Below are 21,002 nucleotides of genomic sequence, written 5' to 3' on the forward strand. Positions count from 1 at the left end.
TCTTGGTCTTTGCAGTATTCTGTGTGCATCAGTGCTACAGTTTTCCCCTTTATCAGTTTCTTTAACCGTCAATTCTTTATCAGTTTTCAATTCAATTAACTTTTTTTTTATTTAGTAGTGCTGAGGTTTTACTTAATTCTTTGCGTAAGGAAATTCAAAATGTTCATTATTTACATTATTTACATTTGACGGGTGTTTGTCCTCATCTTGTTTGTTATTAACGCAACGTTTCGGCTGATATACCCTCCAGCCTTCATCAGGTGTCATGGGTAAATTACGAACCTGGGTTCTCATTCCTAAGGTATTTTTTCGATGTTGTTGTTGTTGTTGTTGTTATTATTATTATTATTATTATTATTATTATCATCATCATTATCATCATTTAGGTCACTGCCTGGAATCGAACTCAGAATCTTGGGGTTAGTAGCCCGCGTTTTTAACCACCACGCCATATGCCCGTGAGCATATGGCGTGGTGGTTAAGTTCGATTCCAGGCAGTGACCTGAATAATAATAATAATAATAATAATAATAATAATAATAATAATAATAATAATAATAATAATAATAATAACATCGAAAAAATACCTTAGAAATGAGAACCCAGGTTCGAAATTTCCCCCAAGACACCTGATGAAGGCTGGAGGGTATATCAGCCGAAACGTTGTGTTAACAACAAACAAGATGAGGATAAATATCCGTCAAATGTAAATAATGTACATAATTCCTCATCTCTTAAATATTGAACTGTATTCAAAATGTTATCACAAAAATCAACGAGTGTTTTATTCCTACCTTTAGATAGAAGATAATTGCTCTTGTTTTTAACAAATGACTCATCATTGTTATTATAATTAAACAATGCTTCTGTAAGTCGCAAATTCCTGCAAAATTCCTTAATATTGTCTATGATTTCATTTTGCGTGAGGTCGAGGTAAATAGTAATTGTTTTTGCTTAGTATGTTCATTTTTGCTATTGAAAAAGTTTTCTGCGATAAATTTATTACTTTGTAGTTCCCTGTATGTTCCAACGTGTGTCCCTGTTTCTCTGGGCTAGGCCAAGAAACGTTTGTTGTAATTACGTTAGTGTGGATTGTTAGTGTTACTAATTATATTTTAATTGTTAGAAGACTGGTTTTACTGACTAAGGTGTATTTACATGTTTCTATTTCCTTCGTTCAGAGTTAAATATATTTCCTTGAGTGTTTCTCATTACCTGAGGAAAGTTCATATTCCTAACTCTGAGATGATTCCTTCTAGTCTTTCTAATTTGTGAATTGTTCCTATTTCTGGTTCGAGAGCGATTTACTTCAAAGTGTGAGATTGGTTTTGTGTGGTTGTGTTCTTTTAAGTGTCTACAATTTGACCTAATTGGCTGTTTAAACATTTCTGTATGGGTTTTCATTCGTGTTTTCTTCTTTATAAAAAGGGTTATTGGAACTGTATTCTGTTTTGAACTGAGTTTCATAATGTACTGTTGTATCATCTTTGGGGTAACAATTGATCAGTATATATATTGTTGAAGTTGAGAGAGCTTGGAACATAGGTGACAGGTATTTTTTTTTTCAAGAAATTTTTCCTCAATATTGAAGGGAATACATTTCTTCAGATTCATAAGTTTCTTTCCATAGTTTGAGAACACTTTCCAAAAGATCTCTTTCATTATCTTTAATGAGTTCGATATGCATTTCTTCATCAATGGTTTTATAGTTTTGTTCATTGTTTGATGCTCTTAGCTTAATTAATTCAATATCTATTTTCTTCTTTAGTTGTCTTTGTTGTTCAGGTATTTCTGGAATTAGTTTCATCTGGAGTTTGGGAGGAAGAACTAATGGCGTTGAGTTCATCCATCGTTCATATATTTCTTGTTATTATTTTTAATTATGTTCCAAAATGTGAATTTTCTCGCTTTTAATTTTTTGTTCCAAATATGTCTAATTCGGCTGTTAATTAGATATGCTAATGTTGGTATATTTTCATTATGTGTTTCATGTTTTGGGAATCTTTCTTTTTCAAATTATGTTTACAAAGATCAAATGAAAGGTTGTGCATAATTGATCCAAATTTTGACCAACCTGTTCCGAATAATGTCTTCCTTCTTCACTTTCTTTTGCTTCCCGGGTATAGGGATTAATTCATCAATTTTGTTAATTAGTGTGACCAGATCTGAGTTAATTTCTTTTAATTCCCTCAAAATGTCTTCGTTAATAATTTTATCCAATGTGTTACATATACACACACACGCACACACACACACACACACACAACGGGCTTCTTTCAGTTTCCGTTCACCAAATCTCCTCAAAAAGCTTTGATCTGTCCAGAACTCCAGTGGGAGACACTTGCCCAAAATATAAAAGACATAGATATTAAATGTGAATATTTTTAGATGGAATTTAAGTATGGAGATCGGCTTCCATAAATAACAATATCGTTTTATTAAACAGGAAGTTACTCCATGTTTATTGTGACGTTGCTCTTACGTCAAGGATATGGAATTGAAATAATAATTTCAGGAGACCTTTGACTGATTCTCTTCGTTTTTGTCATTCTTCATCTTCAACTAATTCTTTTTGATCTTGTCGTTCTTTATTTTCAGCTAGTTTTACTAAAGGTATCGGCAACTAAACTCATTTTTTCTTTATTTTATCGTATTCTGTTTATGTATTTCTCTGCTTGACGACTGTTTGTATGTATTGTAAGTTATTCATTTTAAATTATTCTCATTCTAGCTTGAAATAATTTCAATTATTAAATACGATCATCATTTAAGTTTGAGGATTTTATTGGTCCGCGTTTACCAATAATCAATTTGGCAAAAATTGAAAGTTGAGGTATGTTGGTGCACTACGAAGAGTGTAGCATTTCGTCCGTCTTTACGTTCTGGGTTCAAATTCTGCCGAGGTCAACTTTACCTTTTTGAGGTTGATAAAATAAGTACCAGTAAAGCACTGGGTTGATGTTATCGACTTACCCCTTCCCTGAAATTGCTGGCCTTGTGCCAAAATTTGAATTCAATATCTAACGTTAAAAAAACGTCCTGTTCTAAATGTTACGTATTTCTTTTCAAAATGCATTTAGCTGATCTTGTTCTTCTAATTTTAATGATTTCTTTTAATTAATTATGAATGATTATAAACCCAGAATAGAAGGTGGTACGTTAGCGTGCTGTTTACTGCAGCATCCTTAGTCTACGCTCTGAAATAATTATATCTGGATTAGGATTACATTTAGTGTTAAGAGGCTGGGGTTAGGTTTACTATTGAGGGTTAGGGTCAGATTACGGTTTAAGGTTGGGTTAGGATTAGGGTTAAGGGCTTAGGTTTAGGGTTAGAGTTTAGGGTTAGGGTTTGGGGTTAGGAGTAGAGTTTAGGGTAGGGCTAGATTTAAGGTTAAGGTTTAGGGTTAGGATTACGGCTTAGATTTAGATTTAGAATTTAGGGTTAGGGTTTAAGGTTAAGGTTAGGGTTTAAAATAAGGGTTAGACTACACTCTAAAATGAATGACACAAAATAGAATCTACGCTATGAGTAAATGAATGAAAGAGATACAAATTATGCATAATTGAAAGATCGTACATTCATTTTACATAATTCCAGATCCGAAATTTTTAGCAAATACAAACATATGGACAAATTTCTTTTGTCGAATCGGAGGATACCACCCACTCTGGATTGAGTAGCTATATTATATTTCGTTGTATTATTCTATACCAGTTAGATTAATTACGATTTCTGCACACAAAGGGTATGACGATCTTAGTTTTCTTTCCTTTTTTTTTCTCGTTCCACTTTTTGCATCAATCTTCTTCGCATTTTTCTCCTTTTATTTTCTCATATTTTCTCATAGACCCGCGTCCTGGTATCCAAATAGGTCTAACAGTATTCAACGAACCTGAAAGACTGCTCGGAGATATATGGCATGTCATATATATCTATTAAATTATTGCAACTCTACAACATGAAACTACAAATAGATCTTTTCTAAATTGTGTGTATATTAAATGGTAGTTATCTCGCATTAGGTGGAGCACTATTTTTTATTTTATCTATAACGAAACAGCAAATTATATATATCCATCCATACATATATACATGCATATATATATATATATATATATATATATATATATATATATATATAAAACAGAAAAAATGGGATTAAAAAATCTTGGCACGTATCAATTAAGCACTTACTATAAAGGAATAAGGATTTTTAAGGTGTGATCTACAATAAAGACATGGTTTTCTTCGTACATATTATTAATGCGCTTATATATATATATATATATATATATATATATATATATATATATATATATATATATAAGCTTTTTAATATTCTCCCAAAGAGCCTGAGGAATCTGCACAAAGTAGATGTAGGAGTTTTTAAATCAAAGCTGGACCTCTTCCTATCGAGAGTCCCAGATGAACCTACCTCGCGGCAGGAGGTGCAAATGAGGGTTGCTAAATCAAACTCCATTCTTCACCAAGTGCCACATATTGTAAGAGGCTCCCTGTAATAACAGTGTAGCAACACGGTGGTGCATCAGCATGGCCGCAGCTCTAAGCTGAAACTTTAAAAAAAAAAATATATATATATATATATATATACATATATATATATATATATATATATATATATATATATATATATATATATATATATAAATCTATATATATATATATATATATATATATATATATATATATATATACGTATATACATACATACATGTATATATATATATTTATATAAATATATATATATATATATATACATAACAGCATAATAATATGTACGAAGAAAACCATGTCTTTATTGTAGATCACACCTTAAAAATCCTTATTCCTTTATAGTAAGTGCTTAATTGATACCTGCCAAGATTTTTAATCCCATTTTTTCTTATATATATATATATATATATATATATATATATATATATATATATATATATATATATATATATATATATATATATATATATATATATATATATCTGGAACATTTTATAGGATTTTCTAGTTTAATTGGATGCCTGCTACCCAATAATCATGGCTAGTATAGAGGAATACGCTGAGCACCTGTCGGTAAAGTCGAATCTTGGAAGGATGTAAGTATCTTATTAAATATTTGTATTGTTTTATTTACATATTACGTTTATATATTCGTTTTGCAAGATTCTTGATGTGATATCGTGTGTTGAAACAGATATTGCTCGGCGTGCTGGTAAAGAATCGATGAGCTCTTCTCTTCCTTAAGTTCCCTCCAATGTTTCATTTACCCGCTCTCTTATGCTGCGTACCGTTTCCCCTACGTACGTCGTTGTCGTGTTATTGTGGCCTTTTAGGGTAACTCTTATACTAGCAACTAGTGCATGTGCGATCATTTTCTTTACCTGATGAACATTTGCGGGGGTCCGTATGGCTCTGGTCCATCCGCTCCATCTCTGTATAGGGGTCTTCCTATCCATAGAAGTAATTGTGGGTGGTCTCTAGTAGTCATTTAAGAGGTAGACCACCCACAATTACTTCTATGGCTACACGTTTAAGTTTAACAAGAAAATATACGCCCAGGACGAGGGGAAGCCATCGGCGTTAGTATCGCCGGTGATGTGGCCAATCTCTTCATGGTATGGTGGGACAGAAGGCTTAAGGAACGCCTGATACAGAACTCCATACTCATGAATATGTACTCTCGATATGTCGATGATATCAACTTAGTGGTAAAGGCACCCCCCACAAGAGAGTACACTTGAAATAGAAATAGAAACTAATACTATGGAGAGCATCCAGCAAATAGCTAACTCCATCCACCAGAGTATTAAGGTTACGATAGACTACCCTACTAAACATCCTAACCATAGATTACCTGTACTAAATACTGAACTCTGGCTAGAAACTGAGAATAATAAAACCCGAATCCTCCATTCACACTTTGTCAAACCTATGGCCTCCAAATACCTGATCCATCGGAACTCAGCTATCGCGGACAATGCTAAATTCAATATATTGATGGCAGACCTCGTCAGAGTAATGTGAAATGTGTCCCGTATGTGCGACCCTACAGAGTTAGAGAGACACATATAACATTTCGTTCACCGCATGTAGTTCTCAGGTTACAGCCATAAAGAAAGAATCAGAGTATACAAAGGAGCCATGAGGAAATTTGAAACTATCATACGTAACGATAGGAATGCCCACTCTATAAGAGCAAGTCATGGAACACCATTGAAAGGACTAAGAAGAAAATAGGGAAGGCCAACTCATGGTATGATAGCCACAAATACCAGAATGTCATGTTAGTCGACACCACCCCTAGAGGCGAACTGGCGTACCGCTTTAGAAGGGCCCTAGACAAACTTAAGCTAAAAATTAAGGTTGTTGAAAGGCCAGGCAACCCTAACAAATCCCTAATCAGTAGAACCTACCCTTTTAGTAGAACCCCCTGTACTGAACTGTACTGTATGTAGATTTAGCCCGCTAACAAATTGTAAAGCCAGAAATGTAGTCTATAGTATAAGACAACGACGTACGTAGGGGAAACGGCACGGAGCATAGGAGAACGGGTAAATGAACATTGGTGTGAACTCAAGGAAAAGAAGAGCTCATCGGCTCTGTATCAGCACGCCGAGCAGGAACACAGAGGCTCATTCAACAACATAGAAGTTAAAATCTTGTCCACACATAGAACAGACGCAACGCTTAGATAAATTACAGAAGCTACACACATAATAGAAGATAAACCTAGCCTGAATAGGAAACTGAAATGAAACACTAGCACACACACCCAACACATCACAACATATGACAGAATAAGATCTCCATAAACTGATAACAATATAAACAAAATAGAATACAATACACAGATAAACAAATGGAATTAAATAACTATATACGTTAACAAAATTGAATTAAATTAAATACAAAGAAAAGAAAGAATAGAAAAAATAATAAGTAGGTATAAACACATGAACAAATAAATAAAAATAAATTAAACGAACGTGTATAAACAGGGGATACAGATAATACAGGCACTCCCCTCACACACACACACGCACTTACTAAACGTAGACACACATAGGGGTATACGCATGCGCAAATAAAGACACATACAATAGGAATACAAAATACAAAATGGCTGATCGTTAGTAAGGAAAGACACACAAATAAGAAAGAAGAAAGCAAAGGACCACTGATGAGGTCACAGAAGTGTGACGAAAGAACTCTGGCCGAAATACGGTTAATGTAAAAAATAAAATAAAGCTGAAGCAAATTAACACCAAATATATAGTGCGTGTGTTTTTATTGGCTAAACTGGCAACATGACCATCCCCAAATACAACAATATTTATTTACATAGATTTATCGAATAAATAACAAGTGTTGGAGGTTTGTTGAAACCAAAGTAAACCTGTAAAAACCGCATAAGAGTAAATGTTTATATTTTGACTTATTAAACTTTTATCTAAATATATTTGACACGTAATGTTTTTCTCTCCATCCATCTCTCTCTTTCTTTCTCTCTCTCTCTCTCTCTTTCTCTTTCTCTCTCTCTCTTTCTCTTTCTCTCTCTCTCTCTCTCTCTCTCTCTCTCTCTCTCTCTTTCTCTCTCACTCTCTCTTTCTTTCTCTTTCTCTCTCTTTCTCTCTCCGAATTATCATCCATGAATTTGGAATCCAGAGACTTTCTTTTTATTAGTAAATTTGAAAAAAAAGGCGCAGTGCTTATATTTCTCTTAGACCCATTCTAATATTAGTAAATATTGGAAACTGGATGAGGCTAAATGTGGTTAATATTCCGTTGAAACTGCCGATTCTCAGTGCTGGAAGCAAAAATACATACCTATGGGTTCCAGGGGGACGCAATTTTAGCGGACGGGATCAAGGTAAAATGTATAGAATAGAGCAGAGTAAAGAAAGAAAGACAGATTATAGTTTGAGACTAGTGGAATTTAGCTCTTCTGAATTCATACACAGAAGAATGTGGACTCAATACTTCAATTGGCGAATCGATTATGAAATTTGCAGTGGTAATTACTGTTGTAATAAATCGCTTGTATCCCAGAATACTGGTTTACAACATGAAAGTTGAGTTTCGTGCCCAAGGACACCATGCATTACCTGTGATAAAATACGAGTTGTTTATCCTGACTGAAGAACAATGTAGCTTTCCTCCTGGGCACAAAACAAATATTTACTTTAGGCAGGTCTATGATTAATCGTGGAAATATTGTTTTGTAGACATCGAAGACGCATATGACCGTATGCTGAATTATGTTTTTCAGAATTTAGGGAGTACTGGGCAACTTCTGGTTACCGTGAAGTCTTCTTGCAGTAAAAGGCAAATAGTGCCATGTTAAAATCTTTCAACCTGGGTGTTGGACTTCCGCAGGGGTTTGTATTGTCACCTCTCCTTTTCATAATTTTTATGAACTTTGATGAACGTGCACAGCCATTGTGGAAGTGATATCACAATAAGTTGATGTAGGACAATAGGCTAATATATGCACAAATGCGTCAGCTCCAGCATTCGATCCTCAGAAGAGAAGTTGGTCAAAGGAAACTAAATATGCCTTCTTCACTTTGGTTTTGGGCCTATCCCTACCTATGATCATAGATATTGGGTACAGATTGAAAGAGTACGATTGCGCATACAAATGTTTGAAATGGGGTTCCTCTAAAGAGTTTCTGGAGTAATATTACTCGACAGGGTGCATAACTTTGAGATCAGAGAGTCTCTCCAGGTCAAGCTACTATATTTCCTTACTTAGAGGTCACAGATCCAGTACCCGGACAAGTGATTAGAAAGTCAAAGGAAAGAATTGCAAGACAAATTCTTCAAGATGAGACAACCAGTAGAAAACCTGGGGCAGGCCATAAATGTAATGGTTGAATAATATCTAAAGTTTCAATAGGTCATGCTCGGAAATCCAATCGCAAAGTCTAACGATGGCTATTTCTGATAGGACCCTATGGAGGAGGTACTTGACGAGTACCTGGTCAACCCTCCCAGGAATGTGAGCGGAGAAGATAGATGGATGTCCAGTAACCGATCAACTGATTCATTTGGTCTTTCAGATGAGATTGTAGAGATTGTACAAAGAGTAAATTTTATTAAGATCTATAGAACTTTCAGTCTGACTGAACTTTGGGATAAAAAGGATCTTAACATGTTCTAAAAAAACAAAAGCAACTCTCAGATACATTTTAGGATAGACAAAATAAAACATCAGTGAAATAATACTTTGGATTTTGCATGGTAAATTAAGTTTTACTCCTCTCACTTTCTCTTCTTTTCCCTTTCAGAATCTCAGACGAAAGCATTTTGATGATAGCCTGTAACAAAGAAGTACGGGAGTGCCTTCGCCAGCTCGATATACTGGTTGATGATCGAGAGCTTGACCTGAAGAAACAACTTGTTGATCTTTATAAGTACTTTACAGAAAGAACGAGACAATGTCAACAAAAGGATTTAACTATTAAGGAGAAAGTTAAGAAGGTCTGTCACTTTCGTTACCAAATTTTCATCTATAATGATTTTATTGTCAACAAGAGTTGTTATATAACAACTCATAGATGTTGGGTACAAACTGTAGGAGTATAGTCACGAATACAAATGGCTAAAATGGTGTTCCTCCGAAGGGTTTCCGAAACAGTATTACTCTACAGGGTGCATAGATTTGGGATCAGGGAATCCATCCAGATCAAACCACTACTTTTCCATACAAAGAGATCCCAGTTCATACACTACGGGTATGTGATTAGAAAGGCACAGGAAAAAATTGCTAGACAGATTCTTCAGGACGCGGCAGTCAGTAGAAGACCTAGGAGTCGGCCAAAGAGAGAAAAGGCTGGAAAATATCTAGAGTTTCAATTGGTCATTCATGGAAATCCAACCAGAGCGTCGAACAAAAAAAGGCAATTGTCGATGCTATATAACAACTCCAATATTTGTTGCATAACAGCTCAGTATTCACATCGCTCCTGTTCACTCAGCTGGCAAAAATGAGCAGCAAAGTAAGTCTCATTGAAGCAAACATCTTCCTACTATAGCGGTTCTCATCAATGATGGCACATCGGACAAAATACTTTGTGGAATTTCTTCTGGTCTTTTATATTTTGAGATCAAATACCGCCAAGGTCAACTTTGCCTTTCATTCTTTCGTAGTTGATAAGATAAGTACTAGTGAATCACTGGGGAAGGGGGTCACTGGTCTCGACTTAACCCTCCCTTCAAAATTGCTGGCCTTCTGCCTAACTTAGAGTGAATATCGGTTAAAGATTTCCGATGATCCAATCACAGGTTCATTGATGAGATGGAATCAAGTTTATCGAATTTTTGGCAAAATATACACACATGCACAAAAACACACACGCACACACAAACATGCATGTAATATATATATATATATATATATATATATATATATATATATATATATATATATATATATATATATATATATATATATATATATATATATATATATATATATAAAGTAGTTGTATGCTGTCAACTTAATGTGACAGTGCCATGAAGGGAATAATACTACTGCTATTTAGCCCTAGGAAGCAGCACCGCTTTCTTTCGGCCTTGACACATTTCCTGTTGTGTCCTTATGTTTACAAGGGGGAAGACACGCACCTCCACCCAGCTGCATAAATCTCTCTGAGATTTAGAAATGTATTATTTCTATTTTTGAAATCATTGAATGTATTTCACCAGAATTATTATGTTTACAAGAGCTTGACAGGCATCTCCAACTAGCAGGCCATGCTACTCCAGACAGATGACGAGCAAAGACTCGGAAACTAGTCTCTGGATGCAGGCTTAGCTGAGTGGAAGTCCTTGTCTCCCCCTTGTAAACCTAAGGACACAGAAAATGTGTCAAGGTCGACAGGAAGCGGCGCAGCTTCCTATGTCTGAACAACAGTAGTATTATTCCCTTCATGGGACTGTCACATTAAGTTGACAGCATACAACTACTTTATCGTATCACTACTGCATAAATCTTTCTGAGAGATTTAGAAATGTATTATTATATATATATATATATATATATATATATATATATATATATATATATATATATATATATATATATATATATATATATATATATATATATATATATATTATATCCTAGTGTTGGATAAATAATTTAACGAAGCAAAGGGGAAAGAAAGTATTCACACGACGCAATACGATTACTGTTATACAAGGCTGAACGCTCTTTGTCAACTGCTCACAATCAATTACTACTGTCAAATTGACGGGTCTTTATTTTATTAAAATTCGACAGTTCACTTTTAGTCACATGGAGATGGTCCTTCCAGAACAATGTATAATCCAAATACTAAGACAAAGAAATGTTTTAATACATCTTTAATGATTTGTCACAATTGTTTCTGTGCCAACTTTGCTTTCAATGCCAGTTTATGTAAAAGTCTGAAGTGAAAATTTTCGTAATATTTGCGGTTTTAGACATTAGATTTTTAGACACTTCATCAGACTTTTATCAAAAGTGCGCTCTTACATTATATCAAAAAATATATATATATATACAGTGATACCTCGCAGTATGAGTTTGATTCGTTCCATAACCGAGCTCGTCTTACGATTTACTCGTTTTACAAATCAATTCTCCAAACTGAAATTAACTAAAATATAACTAATCCGTTCCAACCCACCAAATCCACTCAAAAATAAGTTTTTATGGGTTTTAAACAGAAAAGGTGTAGTTACAAGTAAAACGACAATGCAAAAGAAACATGTAAACTGGTTTTATTAACTGAATTACCATAAAGGTAGGACGATTTGTGTGCTCGTACTGCAGATTTCCGCTCGTACTTCAAGACAAAAATACGTACGAATCTCGGCTAGTACAGCAAATTACTCGATAATGGAGTACTCGTATTGCAAGGTTCTGCAAACGACGAAAATGGATAAAGGAACAAGAAACAGGTGTGTTAATTTAAATCTCGGGAAGAACGGAAAACCCTTGACGTTTCGAGCCTACGCTCTTCGACAGAAAGGACTGAGAGGAAAAAAAAAGCAGAGAAAAAATGTGCAAGGATTAACGGTTCAACATGATGAAATAAATGTTTCAGCCTTAAGGCTGTAGCCATGCTAGAGCATCGCTATGTAAAGACGTTATGCATATATCCGAAAAAGAAGTACAGTCTAAAGCATTAGAGCAGTAATATATTTTCAGTCCAAATGCTGTGGCCATACTGGAGCACTCTGATGCAAGGACGTAGTGCATATATCCGAAAAAGAAGTACAATCTAAAGCATTAGAGCAGTAATATATTTTCAGTCCAAGACGGCGAGCTGGCAGGATCGTTAGCACGCCGGGCGAAATGTCTGTCTTTTTAGTTCTGAATTCAAATTCGGCCGAGGTCGACTTAGCTTTTCATCCTTTCAGTGTCGATAAATTAAGTACCAGTTGCGTACTGGGGTCGATCTAATCGACTGACACCCTTCCCAAAAATTTCAGACCTTGTACCTAGAGTAGAAAAGAATATATTTTCAGTTCAAATGATGTGGCCATACTGTCGCACCCTCATGCAAGGACGTAGTGCATATATCCGAAAAAGAAAAGCACAGTGTAAAGCATTAGAGCAGTAATATATTTTGGGGGAAGTTTCGTCAACTTAACAATTTTATTAGCAGTGTGCCCGGCGCGTGCCAAAAGAACAATGGCAGAATGACTCTGTTGTTCCATGATTATCTGCTGTCGAATCACTTCACTATTTACCTGAAAAATAAAGAGGAGGATGAGATTTTCAAGCAAGCAAGGTTTTGTCAAAAAATGAAATGTTAAACCCACTAAGTCAACTGCTTAAAATTGGTCTCAATGTATCTGCAAGGCCCTGTATGTGTGTATGTGTGTGTGTATGTATATATATATATATATATATATATATATATATATATATATATATATATATATATATATACAACAGGCTTCTTTCAGTTTCTGTCTGCCAAATCCACTCACAAGGCTTTGATTAGCTCGAGGCTATGGGAGAAAACACTTGCCCAAGGTGCCATGCAGTGGGACTGACACACGGCAGACATGCAGTTGCCATCAACCAAGTTCCACAAGTAAGGTATTGGTTAACCTAAGGCTGTGGTGTTGAAGGCATTCATCTTAAATAGCAAGTAGTTGGTTAGCACCTAGATCTGTAAGGTTGCAACATGCAGCTCTTAGCTATGCAGCCACACTGACACCTGCTTTATGAATTCAGTCAACCATATCTTATTTCCCTTGTGCCAGCAAGTTGTAGTAGTTGATATCGTTCGTGGAAATATTTGACTTTCCTGGGTGGTGAACCAGCAGAATCGTTATTGCGTCGGGAGAAATGTTTAGCGGCATTTTGTCCGTCTTTTACGTTCGGAGTTCAAATCCCTCCGTGATCGGACTTACCTTTCATATTTTTGAGATCGATAAAATAAGTACCAGTTGAGCATTGGGGGCCGATGTAATAGACGAATCTCCTCTCCCAAAATTACTGGTTTTGTGTTAAAATTTGAATCCAATATTTGACTTTTTAAATTCTTTTGTTTCATCATTTACAGCCATGGTCATAGTTAAGAAATTCACTTTGCAACTTTGTGGTTCTGTGTTTCACTTCAATGCACAACAAATTGAGCGGATGTCTTCAACTACAGCCTTGGGTTAACCAATAACTTGTGAGGGCATTTTAGTCGATAGATACTGAACAGACATCCCGTGAATGCGAGCGCGCGCGCGCGCGCGCGCGTGTGTGTATGCATGCGACTGTTAATGCTAATGCATTCCTTTGTCTCATAACTTAGCTGAACAAAGAAAGTACGATAAAAAAAAATTACTGAAGGGTCAGAACCCTTTAAATCCAGAGTTCTAACATGGCCAGAGTCTAATGACTAAATCGGTAAAGAATAAAAGAATTTGTTTTAATTTTGTTTAACAGGTAAAGGTACTTGAATCTCATGTACGTCGGATCTCCACAGAGAAAATGGAAACAGACGAGATATACGAGAGAAATCTGTTTGGGTTCAACTCAAAGGTAAGAAATTTGACTTCTCTTTTATTTTCATTCCCATCAATCTTTCTACGAGGGGGTGCTGAAAAGTTCCTGGTTGCAGGCCCAAACTTCCAAGTTCTTTTACAGAACTTAGGAAAACTGACGGACCGCTGCAATAAGTGAGAGGGGAATATGTTGGATACAATCATAATTAACTGACCCTCTTGTATTTTCTTTTACCCAAAGCCAGGAACCTTTCAGCTCCCCTCATAGATGTCCAATATCTAAGAAGATAAGCTACAGAGCTATTGACTATATTTTGTCTACCCTTAACCCAAATAAAAGCCCCAGTTTACTCATTTTCCTTCTTTACCCCACTCGCAGATAAAGAGTAAAGACTAAAATGTTAGAATCTACGTTCTCTATGGTAAACAAACTTACTAGACTCCCCTATTAATTAAATGTACTGCTGCAACAGAACATCACCACCGTAGACTTTATATTATTGATTACAGTATCAGGAGTTCAAATCTCAACTTATCTGTTGTGTTTTATCAACAAACGTGACATGTGTTCAACAACCTATTTATCCTATATAACCTGGATATTCTTTTAGAAAGTCATAATGCTGTGGTATTCATCTTGAGAAAGCATCTCGCATAGGCATATAGTGCTAAAAAGCACAGGATTATCAGTAGCAAATGTGTATTGTACAATACACATTTTGACGCTTATAAAAAACAAATGTTAATTTGTTTACATTTAGATACACGTAGTTGTCCATTTAGCTATTTAACGTCTAAATGTGTGGCTAAATTTGTCAGCGGGAAGTTTAGCTTAATGGTAAAGAACTCAGCTGCATCTTCGAGGGACATGGATTCGCGTCCTATTGTCGTTTGTAGACAAATTTCTTCGCTTTGTAAGGATAATTTATTCAGTTTTTCTGCTGTTCTAACGGCAGTTCTGCGTACGAAAAAATATCACGTTCTTATTCGTATTGTACAATATACATTTCGATGCTAATGAAAAACAACTGTTTGTTTATATTTATATACATATGTATATAAATACATATATATGTTTATATATGCATGTGTCTGTATATATATATATATATATATATATATATATATATATATATATATATACATACACACACATATATAGAGATTCAGGCAAACACATACGCACGTCTCGTTTAACACACGTATCCGCGTACACATCTTCGTACATATACACATACATATACGCACGTGTGTGTGTATATCACATACATATACACACATGTACATGTATGTGCATGTATGAATATGTGTGCATGGATATGCCCGTTTGTGTATGTTGTGTGCGTGTGTATGTCTATATATATGTGTGTATGTATGTATATATATATGCATGTGTGTGTGTGTTGTTAAACAGCCCTACCTATACAGTGGAAGCAAATAAGATTTCAATTTGAAAACCGCTCTTAAGCGAGAAACTCACGTTAGACTCACCTTAAAAATAAACACCTGATAACTTTTAAACATCTAATTAAAGATTTTCAGAAAAGCCATTTCTATTCATTTTTTTAAATATATAAAATTGAATCAAAGATTTTCTCTTTCTTATTCTACTATATATATATATATATATATATATATATATATATATATATATATATATATATATATATATATATATATATATATATATATATATAGTATGTCAGACGAGGCCTTGATGAATGGCAATAGGCATGAAAATACGTATTAGCGTTTATTTTTTTATATTCTCTATATTGAATACTCAATATTTCATATATTCAATAAGACATTCAATACTTCATTTCATTTTACCATTTATTTTTATATTCCATATTCTATATCCCACATTAATTTTACAAGAATATAAATGAAACATAAAAAACAGACAGAGTTGGAACTCTTTTAAATAAAATAATATATTCCTCTATACACGATCATACAAAAGCGTTTTTTTTGTATTTATTTTTATTCACACACACACACACACACATACATGCATACATACATATATATATATATATATATATATATATATATATATATATATACACATATATATAGTAGAATAAGAAATAGAAAATCTATGGTACAGTAATATATTTTTTTAAATGAATAGAAATGGCATTTCTGATAATTTTTGCTTTGATAATTAGACGCTTGTGTGTGTGTGTGTGTGTGTGTGTGTGTGTGTGTGTGTGTGTGTGTGTGTGTGTGTGTGTGTGTGTGTGTGTGTGTGTAAAACAAGTTAACTTAATGGTTCAACAAAGAACAATCGATAAAATAAGTAACAGTCTGACATAAGTGCTATAGCCAGTGTGATTGCTCGCACCCTTGTACCCAGTGCCACAGCTTAGCTGCTGGTCAATGACTGAAACAAGCGAAAGAACAAACAATAATTCATCTTAACTTTAACAGGTAGCAACACTTCAAAATGAACTAGATCGCCTCACTAAAGAAAAAGAGCACGAAGAAGGGAAGAATGTGATCAGCGTGTCAAATCTCAGGTCAAATGTAAGTAGATTTGGATTAATTCTCATTAATCTTTGTAAAAGCCCATTTACCGTGAGGGTAAATTACTGGGATGTTGACTACGTTTGCATACCCGCAGCCCAAGTGACAACATCTGTTTTCGACTTTTTATTCTTTACCGCATTTTCAGTTGAAGCAAAGGACTGAACATTAGATTCTAAACTCCCATATTTACTTGTTGCTGGTGTTACAGAACATTACAACTGTCTTCAGATTATAGATTTTACTCTATTGACTTCATGGTCGGGATTTTAAATCTGTGCATACCCATTGTCTTGTGCGCACATATAAGATACAAGAAAAAGTGTTTTTCCCTCAAATTCAAGACAAATAATATGTATGTATGTATGTATGTATGTATGTGTATATGATATGATCGCTAGCCACTAAATCTTTTTCTATTTTCTCTCCGTTTATTTCTGTGTTCCTTTCTGTTGAAGAGTATAGGCTCGAAACGTAAAAGACTTTCTCATTTCCCGAGCGTTAAATTAATACTTCTGTTTGTTGTTTACACCACCTGTCTTCGTCTTCTATTTTGTTGTTTTTTTTTGTAAATTCCAACTATATATATATATGTATGTATATATATATATATATATATGTGTGTGTGTGTGTGTGTGTGTGTGTGTGTGTGTGTGTGTGTGTGTGTGTGTGTGTGTGTATAAATGTGCTTTCCACAGACTATCATATTGTGCACAAAAAGGGTATAATAAATAACTTGCAGTCCATTTTGGGGGACTTCACCTTTTCTGTCCCTGTTGTGAGTAAGAATGTTGAAGTTGTTGACCGCCTCACTTATTTTCGTCGTGTGATTCATAGTGGCATTAGCTGCGAGTCTGAAGTACTAAAAAGACTTGGACGAGCTGGTACAGGTGTGATCTCATTGGACAAAGCTTTTTGGCGCAGCCAATATCTGTGCGAGACATGTCCGGTAAGTTCACCATCATCAGTTCATTGCAGGGTAAGTTTACCGTCGTCAATTCACCGCTTTTTGCTGTTGTTTTTTTTAAATAAAATAGTTTCTAACTATTAATGGTGAGATACTATGAATATATTTTCTCAGTAAACTTTCCTCGCAGTAAAATTTCCTCGTGGTGAATTGACGGCGGTGAACTTACCTGTACTCGTGCAGGAGTAAAAAAGTTCGGGTCTTTAGGGCTCTGGTCCTCCCTGTCCTGCTCTATAGTTGTGAGACTTGGACACTGTCCAGAGCTCTTGGGAGCTGCCTGAGCTCCTTTGGTGCTACAACGCTTCGCAGGATTATGGATTACCATTGGTCAGATTTCGCATCCAACCAACGACTCTTCTCAGAAACTAGTATGCATCCTGTTACTTGTATGATTCGGGAGCACCAGCTCAATCTATTTGGTCATGTTGTTCAATTTTCCAAGTTAGGCCCTGCTTATGTTCTCTTCTTTGAGGATCTGGCTAGGTTGATGGCTCGTGTTGATCGACCACATGGTCACGGCAGGCGGGAGCATATCTCACAGAGATAGGAACTGACTAGGACTCTGTTTAACGGTTTGCCCAGGAGGACCTGGGGAAATGCAGACAAACAGTGAATACAGCAAAGTGCTGCAACAGCACATGCCCCCACATCTGACCTTCTTCACAGTTTTATAGTTTCCACTTGTAAGGACATCCAGTTGTTTCAACATTCACAGAAATAGAAAGCTTGCACGGATATGACGTGCAAGAATTTGTTTCCAATTTAAGTTATTGTGTTCTGTGTTCCACTATAGACTCAACTTGACCAATTCCTTGTGAGGAAAAAGTAACAGACGGAAACTGTGCTGGCATTTGTTAGGCATGATTGTCATTATTTAACAACTGCTTTCTACGCTGGCTTGGGTTGCATTGGTTGTCACTGTCTAACTCTCTTCATATTCTGAGTTACTACCTACTTAGACTGGTTGTAAAACTATATCTCACTTGTATATTCCAATTTTGGCATGGTTTTTACCTCTTGGTGGGTAATTCCGTACGAAATCAATAATTTTATTTTTTTAATTGAAGATGACCGAAACCAATTTCTTTCAAACTTTGCATCCTAAATGGCCTTCATATGAAACCCTTAAATATGAAATATTTTTTTACCAAAAAGTGACATTTTTTCGGTTATCTCAGCTAGCTAGAAAACTCTTTTTTTTTTCATTTTAAAGCATTTAAATAGATCTACAACTTTTGTTTGGTGTATTTTTTCCTTACATTAAAAATAACTAAGTTGACCTAAAATTTGACCTGTGATCTTTCATAGGTCAAAAGATTCAGTCATCGATTTTTTTGAAATTTTATCCAAATATTGCCCTACTTAGTCACAACTCACATAAAAAAATTCATACTGGAATCTCAATGGGAAATATTTTAAATAAATATAAACTATAGTGAAAAGTAATGACAAATTATCAAAACTTGCTTACTATTGTAACTATTATCCAGCTCTGCTATGGTCAATGTTAGCAATGCCACTGCCAACACTTAGAATCAAAGTGTTTGTATCCCATCGCCTAAGGGGCCACTTCTGATAGCTTAGCAGATGAAGCCACATGTCCCATCCTCCCACTTTTGCCTTGCTTTAAATGATTAAGTACTTGTCAGATGAAATTCTGAAAGCTTAGAAATTTAATGAGACAATTTTCTTGAAATTGATAATTGTGATGCATTTTTCATTTCTTTTTCCGTGAAAGCATAATGTTCTTCCTGTAGCAGTACTGGGGTCAAATTTACAAAGGATGTCTAAATAACTCACTGTTAAAACATTTGACTTTCTAGGAACCTGGAATGATGATGAGGGTCCCTTAGGTTCAAGAAAGATGAGTTTTACTTGCATAGTTTCTGAATATGTTTCTAGAACACAGGCTAACCACCAGTCACCATCGTAAATTGCAGCTACAAATCCTTTTATATCCTCAAATTGAATAGCATCTTGCATGGAGATTCTAATTTTAATATAATTATCTATTGTAGATATCATTTTTACCTTAATTTTTGGAGGTGAGTTTGGGATAAAGCAATGCAACTTTTGTTGCCCCTAGAATTGTCCCTGCATTTCCAAATCTCTTTCTCAAAAAATGCTTTAAAATGGAAAAAAAGAAATTAGCTTTCTTCCACAAATAGTAGCTGAGATATGACTTCTCAAAGTTATTTAGTAACCGAAAAAATGTCACTTTTTTGAAAATTTCAAATGGCCATAACTCAGCAAATATTTGAGTCAGGTAAAAAAAATATTTTATATTTAAAGGTTTCGTATGAAGACCATTTGGCATGCACAGTTTGAAAGAAATTGGTTTCAGTCTACCTCAGTGCTGGCGTTGATTTTGCATGCCCTTCATGACACCAACTGCTTTACAGCGTGCACTGGCTTCATTTCATTGTTGCACCAATAACAGAAAGGTTGTCATGTCCTCAGTCAGGACCTTTCAACTCTGTGTTGTCTGTGCTCAATCTTCAGCCACTTCCCAGCATCCTCCATATGCAGGCTACCAATACTTGTATACTACACTTCATTTCTCTCATACCCAGTTTTTTGCTCAGATTATTTGTAATCTAGAATCTAAACACACTAATATTTAGTGGAATATGTTTGTTTTATCTCCTTGTAGCCTTCACAAATCTTCATTTAAGGTATGCACCATCCCAGTTAGAGGTGTGTGCGTGTGTGTGTTTATGTATTTGTATTTCGTTTATCCGTATTTTTAACACTAGTCTAAAAATTGACACTATATAGTGTCCCTTTATGTCCCATAGCTTAATAGTTCGACAAAGAATGACCAATAAAATAAGTAACAAACTGAAAATAGTGCTATAGTCAGTTTGATTGCTCAAACCAATTTGATTGCTCAAACCATTGTACTTTATCATGCAAACTTCCCCTCACTCGGAGAAAGAAAAACCTTGTTATTAACAGAGGTAGTATCTTCTAGAACTTTTTCCAAATTGTTCTTACCCTGGCTACTATATTTTCTGAACACTCGCCTCCTCTACTAATTATTTCACCTTGGTAATTACTTCTAGTGAGCCAGCTAGGTATTTAAAAGTATCCATTTCCAGTCTGCTCTTAGTGCATATTGCTCGTAAAAATCTGCCACATACAATGCTTACTTTCACGGTTAGTCTGCCTGTGATTCCACTACTTCTCTTGCGTGTTCATCACATTAAGCACAGCATATAAAGTTCCTACCTACTTCTTCTCTGCTTCAAGCAAGGCCATTTTCCTGATGACACTGGAATTCTGTTTCCTTTCCTACTTATTTAACACCTTAGTCCTTTCTAAAGCTTTTAAGGCCTTTCTGTCCTAAAGTTTTCAGTCATAATGTTTTCAGTCATAAATCCTAGATTTTGCTTCTATACCTGGAATTTCTATTTTAATTCTACCACATTCAATAATAAGAGCTAGGTCATCAGCATATGGGAATTTCCTTGGGTAGCTGGTCTT

The 21,002-nt window shown here is 35.0% G+C and overlaps 1 protein-coding gene across 4 annotated transcripts in view; it reads left to right on the top strand.

Annotated features, from left to right (window-relative positions):
* Positions 1 to 2,481: 2,481 nt before the first annotated feature.
* Positions 2,482 to 21,002, top strand: part of LOC106878640 (uncharacterized) — a 54,373-nt gene continuing 35,852 nt past the window's right edge. For 2 of the 4 annotated variants that reach the window (XM_089341807.1, XM_089341810.1), the window contains exons 1-6: positions 2,482 to 2,613; positions 2,732 to 2,833; positions 5,015 to 5,112; positions 9,307 to 9,499; positions 13,959 to 14,054; positions 16,454 to 16,549. In XM_089341807.1, the coding sequence (XP_089197933.1) occupies positions 5,054 to 5,112; positions 9,307 to 9,499; positions 13,959 to 14,054; positions 16,454 to 16,549 (444 nt within the window). In that variant the 5' untranslated portion in view covers positions 2,482 to 2,613; positions 2,732 to 2,833; positions 5,015 to 5,053. Of the gene's footprint in view, positions 2,614 to 2,731; positions 2,834 to 3,723; positions 3,747 to 5,014; positions 5,113 to 9,306; positions 9,500 to 13,958; positions 14,055 to 16,453; positions 16,550 to 21,002 lie in introns of those variants that run through there. The other 2 variants (XM_089341809.1, XM_089341808.1) reach the window with 2 other exon arrangements.

This window comes from Octopus bimaculoides, chromosome 25 (assembly GCF_046866305.1).
Source record: "Octopus bimaculoides isolate indiv1 chromosome 25, ASM4686630v1, whole genome shotgun sequence".
NCBI classification, from domain to species: Eukaryota; Metazoa; Mollusca; class Cephalopoda; order Octopoda; family Octopodidae; genus Octopus; species Octopus bimaculoides.